Here is a 13508-nt window from a genome sequence, read left to right as displayed (position 1 = left end):
AGGATCGACATTATGTAATAAAAATAAATGTATATAAACTGTATATATATTATAGATATACATATATGTATACAGTTCTTCCACTTGAAGAATGTTATTCTGCACTCCTCTCCGGAGGTATTGTCAGAGTGAGAATGTGGTAGAAAGGGAGGGGAGCTGAGCAGCTTATTCAACATTTTGTGCATCCGTATTGATAAAGGTTTAAACAGATGAAATGGATGCTGCTTTTTCCATTTTTCTCACACTATCTGCCTTTTCCCCTCTTCCTACATCCCTGCAATGTTTTTCTAGCTCTCTATTGATGTGCTTCACACTGCAGCACAACCTTCATTCTCTCTGTATAGCAGGAACAGAGGCCAGGAAAAGCAATTTGACTTGCACACAATGGAGTATGATTAGCCCTGCATAAATGAATTGGAAAAGTATTACTGACATTCCACTAAAAAAGCTAAATAACTGTTATTGTATTACTGCGTGAAGGCAACGTTTTACTACTGGGTCTTAAAGTGGATTTTCAGTATATGGCTACAAATCACACACAAACACACACACTCCTTTCTTTAGACTGTTTTATCTGTTCTGCCACAGATTGTCCTCTTTTCTTTGGATGTTCGCATGTGTAGATACTCTATGAATGACAGTGAATTTAGCTTTATGATTTCTCTCTCTTTCTTTGTCCTGTTTCACACACTGCTGTCAGGCTCTTTGCCTCCCCCACCTCATCTCTGCTCCCTGTCCTCTGAGGGGCTAACAGATTCGGGGTGTGCACAGGTTTATGGTGTATTTGTGTTTTGGGATTTGATCAGACTCAGAATTGTGTGTATGAGCGTGTGTGGACACGTGGATCTCTGGGGAATCAGCACTCTATATCTCTGCTCACGTAAGACACCCTTTCAGCCGCAATAAAGGTCAGTGGATTTATTTCTGGCAAATATATATAATAGTATTTCTGGAGTGGCCCAAAGCGACTACCTGGACTCATTCCTCACTTCCTTTTTATATATTATCGTCTTAAAGAATGTTCCTTCTGCTAATGTTGCATCATATCCTACCGTGAAAATCTAATGTAGCGCAATATTTTAAAACAGAAAACACATACCCGAAACAAATGTAAGCTCAAATGTGTCTCTCTTTAGCACAGAGGGCAGGATTTAGGGAATGACTGGCTGAAATGGGGGCACACACCACATATTTTCTTGGTATGTGATTTTGTCCATAGTGCCCCCTAAATGGACATCCTCATCACACACACACACACACACACACACACACACACACACACACACACACACACACACACACACACACACACACACACACACACACACACACACACACACACACACACACACACACACACACACACACACACACACACACACACACACACACACACAGATGCCCTCACACATACAGACAGAACTCTCTATCAGAGAAAAGCAGTAGGAACCGCCTGGCTGATTCTGATTTGCAACATGTTAGGAGGATGTTTTTCCTCCCTCTCCCTAGCAGTCACCTGGGAGCCATGTTATGGCTGAGAGAGAGAGAAAGAAAGAAAATGCACCCTGACCTGCTCACCTCTGTCCTGTTCTCTTTGAAAGTGTAAGGAAGCAGCTCTTCTCCAGGGGTCTGAGTCAGAGGGGCCCAGTGGAGGAGGGCCAGCCAGTGTTGGGTTTCAATGGTTTATATGGGCAGTCTGGCCGCCTTAAGAGCTTTCTCTAGTTGAGAAAGCAACTTCAGTTTTTTTTCTGATACACAGCACACAGATAATGAAGAAAGCAGCACAACAATGACCGCACACTTCATCTTTCTCTCACACACACACAAAAATGGAGGGAAATAGAGATGAAAGAGAAGAGAGAGCAGTCACAGATTTATTGAGGGCATGAAGTTTTATTCATGCTATACTTTAAATAGTATTCAGTGTGGAATATTAACTGGAACAGGAAGTGACTTCTATGTTTATTTCAAACAATGGAAGATTGGGCACAGAGTTATCTGTAAGTTAAATGTACAATTTAACAGGGCTGTGCATTAGGATCATTTGATTTTTTTTATTTTTATTTATTTATTTAGTGGGAAGCAGAGCACAACATTATTGAATCTGATATTGATGAATTAGAGCCCAAATAAATCATCGTCTGCACTGGTTTGATCCTAACTGAAATTCTCAGCTTGAACATACTATTAAAGAATCACACATTCATTTCCTAACAGTAAAGAAATTAAATTAAGCGAGGTATCTTGTGCATAAATGACTGGACATTTTAGATCAGAGATACTGCATGAAAAAGTTCCAATTGCTGGGAAATATAGTGTGATAAATGCTTCTGCCTGTGCATCTGGGTAAATAATTCATGCATGTCCACATTAATCTGCAATATACTGAATACTGCAGCTCGTCAATTAGCAGAGAGCTGAAAAAGGAAATTCAGATCCTCACACACCGAAGAAAGATGTATACATATGCAAACATACTGTATTCAAACATACACAACTATTTAAACAACTTTTTTTCTTTCTTTTTTTTTTTTTTTGAAAGAAATTGTTTTATTTGGCAAGGATTCATTAAAGGTGCCCTAGAATTAAAAAATGAATTTATCTTGGCATAGTTGAATAACAAGAGTTCAGTACATGGAAATGACATACAGTGAGTCTCAAACACAGTTGTTTCCTTCTTCTTATATAAATCTAATTTGTTTAAAAGACCTCCGAAGAACAGGCGAATCTCAACATAACACCGACTGTTACGTAACAGTCGAGATCATTAATATGTACGCCCCCAATATTTGCATATGCCAGCCCATGATCAAGCATTAGATAAGGGCAGGCATTATTAATGTCTGGATCTGTGCACAGACTAGGTAAGCAAGCAAGAACAACAGCGAAAAATGGCAGATGGAGCAATAATAACTGACATGATCCATGATAACATGATATTTTTTGTGATATTTGTAAATTGTCTTTTTAAATGTTTCGTTAGCATGTTGCTAATGTACTGTTAAATGTGGTTAAAGTTACCATTGTTTCTTACTGTATTCACGGAGACAAGAGCTGTTGTTATTTTTATTATTAAACACTTGCAGTCTGTTTAATTCATAAACACAACTTCATTCTTTATAAATCTCTCCAACAGTGTAGCATTAGCCGTTAGCCACAGAGCATATAGCCTCAAACTCATTCAGAATCAAATGTAAACATCCAAATAAATACTATACTCACATAATCCGACGCATACATGCAGTATGCATGACGAACACTTTGTAAAGATCCATTTTGAGGGTTATATTAGCTGTGTAAACTTTGTTTATGCACTGTTTAAGGCAAGCGCGAGCTCCGGGGGCGGAGAGCCCGTGATTTAAAGGGGCTGCAACCTGAATCGGCGCATTTCTAATTATGCCCCAAAATTGGCAGTAAAAAAAAATAAAAATCTATGGGGTATTTTGAGCTGAAACTTCACAGACACATTCAGGGGACACCTTAGACTTATATTACATCTTGTAAAAAAACATTCGATGGCACCTTTAAGTTGTGTAAAGTACCTTGAAATCTATCACAGTTTACACAAAAATATTTGGCACACTGTAAAAAAAAATATTTTCATGATTTGTGATGATGCTGGAAAATTAAATTCATTGACAAAGTAATCATTTTTAAAACTAGAACTAGTTTATTGTCATGATTGTTATTGACTTTAAACAGTGTTTCACAATGAACCCTAAACCAATACAAACCACTAAAAACGGTCGAGTATTCTTTCTTTATATAAATATACATGTACACATACAAATATATGCATATGTACATACACAACACTGACCGTCTGTGGTCAGAGGGGGTTACAAACATCAACTTTGGAGATGACAAACTGATAGAAACAGTGTTTCCAATGCAGTCATTTTACCTGGACCTGAATAACAGAGAGTGACTCACATGAAGATCTGAAAGGTGAAACGTGATCTCTTGTGCTCTCTTCGCTTCCTCTACAATGACACCTTTTCTGTGAAGAGAAATGACTGAATGGCAAAACAGATAGCTGAAAGAGTCGCACGCAGCACAAAAGTCAGTGCTTGCTGGAGTTTGTCCTCAGGCATTGTTGTCTTGCCTGTTTTCCTGCTGAGCTCCAGAATTAAAGTTTGTATGGTGGATTACGGAGATACACATTTGAACTGTGCTAACCTTGCAAATGCGTTACATTTCCATAATCATATGCAGCTCTGAGGGGGGTTAAATAGCTATACACAAATACAGTTTGCGCTGAGACATCAATGCATAACTTCCCTTAATGAACAAAACTCATTTTGAGAGTGAATCAGTCAGTCAAGTCCTCGCAGGTTACACAGGTTTTTTACACAGAACTTTACAATGCAGATTCGAATAATGCAAGATGATATTCACTGTTTTGTGGAATACCACAGTAAATATCCACAGTAATATCCAAACGAAAGAACAAGTTGAACATGAAAATGCTATTAAATGACAAGAGCATCCAATCATTTGCAGCAGTGACAGAAATAGCACCATGGTTAAGAGATTTTCAGTGCTTCAGTCATGAACACAGTTTTACAGAAGTGACGGTCATCTTTACATTCACCATATCAATGACAAAACTGCCTCTGTAAATTAGCTGAGATTTGTTAGGAACCTAAAAGAGGGTCAAATTAGACTTGTTTGTTGTCATTTTAACACAAGAAATGAAAGAACTGTTAGTGCCATCCATTTAACGCTCTTTAACATATTGTGCTTGCTAACTAGACTGCTATCTATTCTGTAAAATATTAGATTTTATCAATGTGAATTTTAGTACAAACAATTCTCTGGAAACAGCACATGATTTACACTTTAGTACTTTACAATAACAAATAGGAATATTCCAGGTTAATTTCTATGGATTCTATGTGTGTCATGCTGTCGATTCAACACCAATACAGTAACAAACTTACTATGGAAGCCAAGAAGTCAAGTGGGAGGCACAGCAAATAAACATTTAAAATATGGAACCATCACACTGTATCAAAAGCATAAACGTAACTTGTATTAGCATGAGACTATTGTATTTGCAAAGTAACTGCAAAGCACATGGAATGGAGTCCTCCAACCGCCACCTAAAGGAATAAAATTGGTTCTACCAGAAAACTGAAAAAGAAAAACAAAACAAAACAAAAAACCCTCAGTTAAAAAACAGTATTTAAACGATTAGTTCACTTTGAAATAAAAATTAGCCCAAGCTTTACTCACCCTCAAGCCATCAGGTGTATTTGACTTTCTTCTTTCCGATGAACACAATCGGAGGAATATTAATAAATATCCTGACACGTCCAAGATTTATAATGGCAGTGCATGGGACCAATGATTATGAATCTCAAGAAAGTGCATCTATCCATCATAAACGTACTCCACACAGCTCCGGGGGGTTAATAAAGGCTTTCTGAAGTGAAGCGATGCATTTGTGTAAGAAAAATATCCATATTTAACAAGTAAAATATCTAGCTTCCGCCACCCCCTTTTACGCAACGGCAGTTATGCTTTCTTTGCAAGTTGAATACCGAAGGTGGTCTGGCGAAAGATAGATATTTTACTTCATAAGTTGTTAAATATGGATCTTTTTTACACAAACGCATTGCTTCGCTTCAGAAGGCCTTTAATAACCCCTCGGAGCTGCGTGGAGTACGTTTATGATGGACTTTCTTGGATGCACTTTCTTGAGCATTGTTGTTCCGGCTCACTGCCATTATAAAGCTTGGACGTATCAGGATATTTATTAATATAACTCCGATTGCGTTCATCAAAGAAGAAAGTCATACACCTAGGATGGCTTGAGGGCAAATAAAGCTTGGGGTAATTTTCATTTCAAAGTGAACTAATCCTTTAATAAATAATTCATGCATTAAAAACATTCTATTTTTAACCCCCACAGGCCACTTTTCTGCTTCCATTGTAAGAGTATCACAGTAAACACATTTAATAAACATAATAAACATCATCATAGCACTAGATGTTCACATGGTAGCATCAGAGATCCCAAGATGCTACTAGAGACCTCATGCTTCAGTAAGTGAAATGATTTGGATATCATTCAGACCTTTGTGATCAAGGTATGTTGATACAAGTTTAAAGCCTCTGCGTGAGTACAACTGTGAAAGCGAGCATATAAATTCCTCTCAGTTGGGCTGCTATGGATTCACACACCAAAAGCAAAAAGCACACTCCTATGTAATCCTGGTTCTGAAAGGGGCTTTACACCCTGAAACTGGTACATATTATCCCGTACAAAACACTGTTTGTTTTACAGATTCAACGTTTGAACGTCTTTCTGCTGTTGTGAATAGGTCGGTGTTGCCATAGTGCTGGCGGGAGCTGAAGCTGCTACATGTTAATGCCTCATCCCTGAGTCTCCCTGGGGAAATCTGGGACACGGCACTAATGCTGACACAAACATGTCTCTCTTTACATGCATGTGAGCGTGTGTGTGCGTATATAGGATGCGAAGTGGGTTCTAGTGGCGAGGGGCCATTTTGGTAAAACGTCCTTTGTTCTTTCATGGAATCGAGTCAGAAACAATACTAAATATTGAATGGAAACAAAGCGAGATCAAGCTCTATGAGCAGAGCAGAAAGTCTGTGGCTCTAATGCTTTACCACAGATACAGACTTTTCAGCATGATGATTATCAACACAGGTTCCATGCCTGCAACACAGCTCAGATAACCCCTTTATTTAAAATGCAGATAAGGACTAAATACCTCCCTAAAAGGCTAAGAGGAGGAGAAGCTCAAGATGGATTTCATGTCACTGGTCTGAGGTAGCACAGATAAACACGACATGATCTGATAAACTGAAAACAGCACCTGTCCGTTTGTGGTCCAACATCCACCCTGATTCAACCATATGAAGCAGTGCTTTCTATAAAACAAGACTACCGCATCAGAGGTCATACTGGCATCTTATAAATATTATAACATGAAGCCTGATGATGCTTATTACCATTTTAAAAATGCATCCAAATCCATCAGGAAACAATTAACAAAGGTGCACCTAATTGCAGATGGTTTTGGAAATGTAACATTATTGAGAATTGCTTGTATCGTATTATTACAGGAATGTCAAGAGTACCAAAACTGTACAAAAATGACATTTCATAGAGACTTTAATTATTAGGGACGAAGTTCTACAGCACAGCGTATCAAATACCGGTGTTCACACTCTTTTCCATTAATTCTATTCAACACAGCCAAAGAATTGAGCACTTCTCTGTACATAGACAACACAAAGCATCTACGGTCTCCACTGACAACACTACAATGCGTTCGGTACAATAAATATACAGCACATAGTTTCAGTCTTTTCTACATTGTGATATACTGTGCAGTTCTGTTCCAGAAACAGTATTTGAGTGAATATACCTTATATGAATGGGATTTTTTGATTATCTAGGCTTACTTTGTCCTTAAAAAGATTGAATACAGAATTTGTGGGCGTTATGAAAATAAGCAAATTTGACTCATTATCTACACTCATTCATGATGATTATTTTTTAAATTAAGAACAAAAGCGATAGTGGCAAAACCGACGGACGAGTCATCTGAACCAGCGGAAATAAAGCAAACATGACTATTTGATACAGACAAACAAAAAAGAACACTTTACATTCACAAAATCAAAGAGCATGAAAAGCTAAAGCAACGCACTGATCTGCTAAAGGGCCCAAAGGAGATGTTCTCCTCTGATGTGTGCATGTGTGTGTACTATACAAAAAATACAATCTCCCCATCGGAATAGGAGCGACCTGAGAGCATGACTGCTGTGTCGAGGTAGGTTACTAAAAAAATATATATGCACCATAGCACTATGGGACACCAGAGGAGAAAGAACATCTTGCTGGTACTTTCAACTCTTCCTCCCCGCTAAAAGAAACAGCTGGTCTTGGATTGGGTGGCTGAGCACACAGTGAAAAGCAATTGAAAAGCAATTCAATAGCTGGCCAGACATATGAAGAGATGACCGATGGTAGCTCAGGCATCCTCTTCTCAGCATTCTGAGCATTCTAATGCCAACAGATGTTATGGTTGCGAGTTATGTGCGTACATCTGATGCACTTTGTGCTCCCTGATCAATGTGGCACTAAAAACATGAATGAGGGGCTTGGGACATTTTAAAAAATAATAATAAAATTATGGAACTCCGCATAGAAGCCATGAGAATCTCCAGTGGCTTTGGCTCCCAATGGAATGTTCACTTCCTGGAGAATTCTAGAATGCCCAGTTCTTCCATAGTTTGGCGTTCACTTTATAACATGCAGCAGAGTAGCCTCAACAGTAACAGCCTCTAAGGGAGCTTGAAGGGAGTTGAGCTTGTAAATGATCACAAGTCCTGTAGTTACAACCCAGGCAAAGTTTCAATTCTTCACGAAATATCACAACACGTGATACCTAATCTATATCACCACTTACTTCTATCAGCACCCATAGAAACATTTTATGTGCTTAATTCTGTAAAGAACGTTTTACATACTTGTTCATCCCCCCTTTCCATTGTCACACGACATGCAAAACACATGAAGTCAAACTATTCAATTCCCTAAACATCATTTTATGTTTATATTCAGCTTTGCGTACGGTGGCCTCTCTTCTTCCAGCGGTTCATCTGAGAGCAGTGTTTTTATCCTGAAGACATTAGTAACAGTGCAGTTTATCTTAAAAAGTCTTTCCATTTTCAGCGTCAACTATGATTAAAATAAAAATACTCTGATCAGGAAACATAGAACAAAAAAAATTCTACGCGAATACAAGGAAACTATCAAAACATCTTTACAAGCACAATTCATAGAACAATGTCATCTGTCAACTGGCATGAGGTACTGACATATCAAAACACAGCAATTAATCACCATAGTGAAGCCAGTATCTTACAAACAGAGGCTGTGTTTCAATATGAGAAAAGAACCACAACGACAATAATAACATTGTTATTTTGAGGTAGAACATTGACTTCAACATTTGGAAGTGCTATATGTTGGATTTTTTTCTATCTTTTTTTTTTTTTTTTTTGCTTCTGCAAGCAGGAGAGCGGCAGTCCTTGAAATCTGAGGTAGAGAAGCACCCTTTTCTCTTGTGACTGAATGCATGATGTGTATAAAAACAGAACAGACAGCAAGATGCAGATCTCAAAGACTTTCAACAAGACATTCATTCCAGCTGAGGTAGGTTTTTTGTTGCAAATTCTAAGGTTCACATAGCTGAGTCTAAAGTCTTTATGAAGGCTGAAACCTAATAAAAAAAACACACATTGATATCAGTGGGGAAAAAAAATCCTGAGAATAGTTTGAAATCCCTGGAAGAAAGTATTGGTCTCCACTGGATGGGATTGTGAAATCACTGGTAGGTTAAGAGGAGGCAGCATATCAAAAAACAGAACTAATGTGTGGTAGTAGGAAAAATACTTCTCTGTTGCACAGAAGTCGTTGAATAAAGTCACTTATAGATACTAGTGACTGGAGAATGTACCATATGCTGCCAGTTGTAACTGCAAGAGTGTATTTGTTCACCTACCAATGAAGAATAATAGCTGTCCATCACAGAACCTCATCCACTATGAGGCCAGAGGGATCCCGGCATTACAGTCCAGTGATTCCCACAAAGGGAACTTAACTTACGAATAATATATTCTTTGCACGATAAAAACAGAACTTAAAACGATGAATACTTCAGTTAACCTGAGTTGGACAGGAGTCTGAGTAGAGGATATTCTTGGCCTTCTTTTCTTCATCAGTCTTCATCCTGTTGGCCCTCTGCTGGATGCTGCCGGAACTGCACCTCACACTCCTCCATCAGACTGAAGTCATCAAGGGGAAGTGTGGAAATCTGAGTTTCATTCAATGGACAGGAGACCAAAGAGCTCTCAATCTGAAAATAAATATATACAAAGAGAATGAGGAAAAAACATGGTAAACATAACCAAACATGGTAATAATATAGTACTTTAAAGGATTAGTTCACTTTGAAATTAAAATTAGGCCAAGCTTTACTCACCCTCAAGCCATCCTAGGTGTATATGACTTTGATCTTTCTGATGAACACTATCAGAGTTATATTAATAAATATCCTGACGCATCTAAGATTTATAATGGCAGTGAGCGGGACCAACGAGTGTGAAGCTCAAGAAAGTGCACCCATCCATCATAAACGTACTCCACACGGCTCCGGGGGGTTAATAAAGGCCTTCTGAAGTGAAGAGATGTATTTGTGTAAGAAAAATATCCATATTTAACAAGTTATAAAGTAAAATATCTTCCGTATTCAACTTAGGAAGAAAGCATAACTGATGTTGCGTCAGTTACACTTTCTTTGTAAGTTGAATATGGAAGGCGGTCCGGTGAAATCTAGATATTTTACTTCATAACTTGTTAAATATGGATATTTTTCTTACACAAACGCATCGCTTTGCTGCAAAAGGCCTTTATTAAGCCCTGGAACCATGCTTTGGATGGATGCACATTCTTCAGCTTCATACTCGTTGGTCCCATTCGCTGCCATTATAAAGCCTGGATGCGTCAGGATATGTATTAATATAACTCCGATTGTGTTCATCAGAAAGAATAAAGTCAAATACACCTAGGATGGCTTGAGGGTGAGTAAAGCTTGGGGTAATTTTCATTTTAAAGTGAACTAATCCTTTAAGTTATTGTGAGGTCAAGGAATCTCAATTAGTCAATCAGTTATGCTTTTGTTTGATCCCTTTCAAAATGCATATCTCTCTGAGAAGAACCATAACCATACAATCAACATGTCTATACTGCCCTACAAAGCAAAAAGGCAGTAACTGCATTTTTGGTCAAAAATTATTTATTGTCATTTTCATGACATTCAAGGCATCCTTTGTTATGTGACAAAACATCTTATCTGAAATGTGTGTCGTTTTGGAGAAAAATGGTAGTTGTTTGTACAGTAACTGCAAAAAGCCCTAGTGAAACAAAGCATAAGTACAGTAACATCCATTACTGTATTCTTGTTATGTTTTACCTAACAAAAAATAACCGTGTTGCTGCGCAGTGAAGTTACTGTTTCCATGGTGAACACACACAGCTGATTTCGCGGCATCCTCGCGAGTCGCGGGACGGTTTTTACATTTGCGATTTCACCCTTCTAACTTCACACACATTTTGTTTGAGATAGCACAAAGCCGAGGAAAGAAAATGGTCGAACTGGCGTTGAAAAGAAAATACCTGGAGAATGGTACAGTGACAGATTAAACATTAAGAGGCTCGGCTATCACAATATAAGCACTTGTCAGCTGCCAGGGCGGGACTTCCTCTCAGAGGTCCATTCAGATAGCATTATGCTAATTAACAGGCGGTGTTTTAAATAGCTTTGCTTACCTGCGTTGTTGTCCAGCAGGAGAATATAACTGTCCATAAACACAGCTATCAGTGTAACGTGACAGGTGTTCAACTTAAAACGCACTCTCTTCACAGCCGCTGTTTGAAGACTATGTCCGCTGTTTAGAGCAGTTAGCGAGTTGTGAGCAAAACTGACATCTTTCTCTTTAGTAAGCATCCATGCTTTCAACAAAAAACAAACTTCCGCAGGTATTTACGCCCCCTCCCTCTCCCCCCTTAGCTCTCAGACTCAAACACATTGGTTCCTGTTCCTAAGCATTTATTTATTGCACGGCTTCTTCTTCTGAATATAAAATTATATGTTTAATTTGGATTCCCCTAAATTATATTAAAATGTTGTCCCTCTGCATGACTGCAAGCTTCTATGTTTTATCCTATTATTGTAGGCCTAATGTAAATATGAAGCCAGGTTGCGTTTTTGTGTGTTGGCTTTATTTTTATTTTCATTGAGGGTGCAAAATTATTAATTTATTATTGTGTTAGCCTAATTCATGCATTATTTTGTCATATATATATATATGACATATATGTATATAGATTACAGATTTTTATATATATATATATATATATATATATATATATATATATATATATATATATATATAAAAATCTGTAATCTATATACAATCTATTATTAAATGTATGTTTACTAATTTGAAATATCTGTCCCATGTATTCATTTCATTCAGTACTTTTATAAACCTACTGAAACAGATACTGCACCGTATAAAATCAACTTGTTTATCTTAATTATCATCCTAAGAGTTTAAAAAAGCCTTAGAAACACTTAGACACAATTATTTTGTTTTGCTCTGTTGAATTGGAGTTTAACTTGCCTATATTGCTCCAAAGAAAAGTTTTTTTTGTAGTGCTTTAACATTAATGTGATTTGTAGGTATAGCAAATACTACATTACAGATACAGAAACACCCCCAGACACACATTAATCTAATACTCACAAATAATAATGTGGTCCTAAAATAAATGGTCCCCATTTGGACCTTGATACAGCTTAGCAATGTGAGACTTTAAGCAGCCGTTTCAGCACCAGAACAGCTTCCGGGTGGAAAATATTGACCTAAAATGGTCAAATTAGTTTGGGTTTGGTAAATCCATGTTCAGGAAAACAAATGGTTCCAATTATTTCAAATACAGTGTATCTAAGACACCCATAGCCCAAGTTGTGGCAAAATAGTTTTTGGAGAATCTGTAGTTACTGCCTTTTTTCTTGGTATGGTGTCATGTTTTTGGTAAGTAATACAAAGCAATAATACAGTAACTGCAAAATAGGGGTAAAATATCAAATTAAATATGAGGATTGATATGTACAAAGAATAAGCTAATATAAAGTAACATAACAGCAACATGTCCAATAATCTACCTACAACTACTTAAGCTGGATGACAGGATAACTTTTAAGTCATTTTTCTCAGTTCTGCACTCTGCGTAGTTACTGCCTTTTTGCTTTGTAGGGCAGTATAAATGTATGCATTTTCCCCAAGGCTCACTGTGTGGGTGGTGTCAGGTGGATGGGAGAAGTGGGATGGTCCTGAGAAGAGTCTCTCCATCTCGTTGGAGTCTGTGCAGCTCTTTGCAGTGTGGGCTCCTCCATTCCCATCTGGGCTGAACCTGTGGGGGCCGTTAAGGGCCAAAGCCCCCTGTGAGGAGGAGGAGGACTCTTGCAAGACTCCTACTGGGTTACGGCCCGCCTGTCGGGTGGCCTGCACGGTTTTACACATCTTCAGCCTGCAAAGACAGAATGATTCATCTCTGCATCCAAAGAAGCATGTTGACTTGAAATTGATTTAAAATAGAACTCTTTTCTGACACCTAAAGCCTACAGCAACTGCATTCACTATAAAACAATTCCAGAGGCATACACACATCGACAGCATTGATTTCCTCACCTGCCCCTATAGCTGAACATGAGGAAAAGGACACAGAAAATAATGCATGTGACTCCGATGTGGATGCCGATGATGATGCCTGTGGTGGAGCTTTTATTCTGTTCGTCTTTTACACAGTCGCAAGGGGTATTTAGCACTGCAGGAAGAGAACACACATTCACACAGTCAATGTGACTGAGTTATTATGCTTGCATGTGTGGGAGTGAA

General features: G+C 38.1%; 1 protein-coding gene across 1 annotated transcript in view; it reads right to left on the bottom strand.

Moving 5' to 3' along the window:
• Window positions 1-9755: 9755 nt before the first annotated feature.
• The window catches only part of igdcc3 (immunoglobulin superfamily, DCC subclass, member 3), a 102219-nt gene continuing 98466 nt past the window's right edge, over window positions 9756-13508 (bottom strand). Inside the window, exons 12-14 of the mRNA XM_067400797.1 lie at window positions 13302-13437; window positions 12903-13140; window positions 9756-9901 (exon numbers count right to left, since the gene is read on the bottom strand). Of these exons, the coding sequence (XP_067256898.1) occupies window positions 9764-9901; window positions 12903-13140; window positions 13302-13437 (512 nt within the window). The 3' untranslated portion in view covers window positions 9756-9763. The remainder of the gene's footprint in view (window positions 9902-12902; window positions 13141-13301; window positions 13438-13508) is intronic.

The sequence above is a fragment of the Chanodichthys erythropterus genome, chromosome 11 (genome assembly GCF_024489055.1).
Source record: "Chanodichthys erythropterus isolate Z2021 chromosome 11, ASM2448905v1, whole genome shotgun sequence".
NCBI lineage: Eukaryota > Metazoa > Chordata > Actinopteri > Cypriniformes > Xenocyprididae > Chanodichthys > Chanodichthys erythropterus.
Note: the sequence above shows the minus strand (reverse complement) of the source record. Positions and strands in the feature narration are given on the sequence as shown.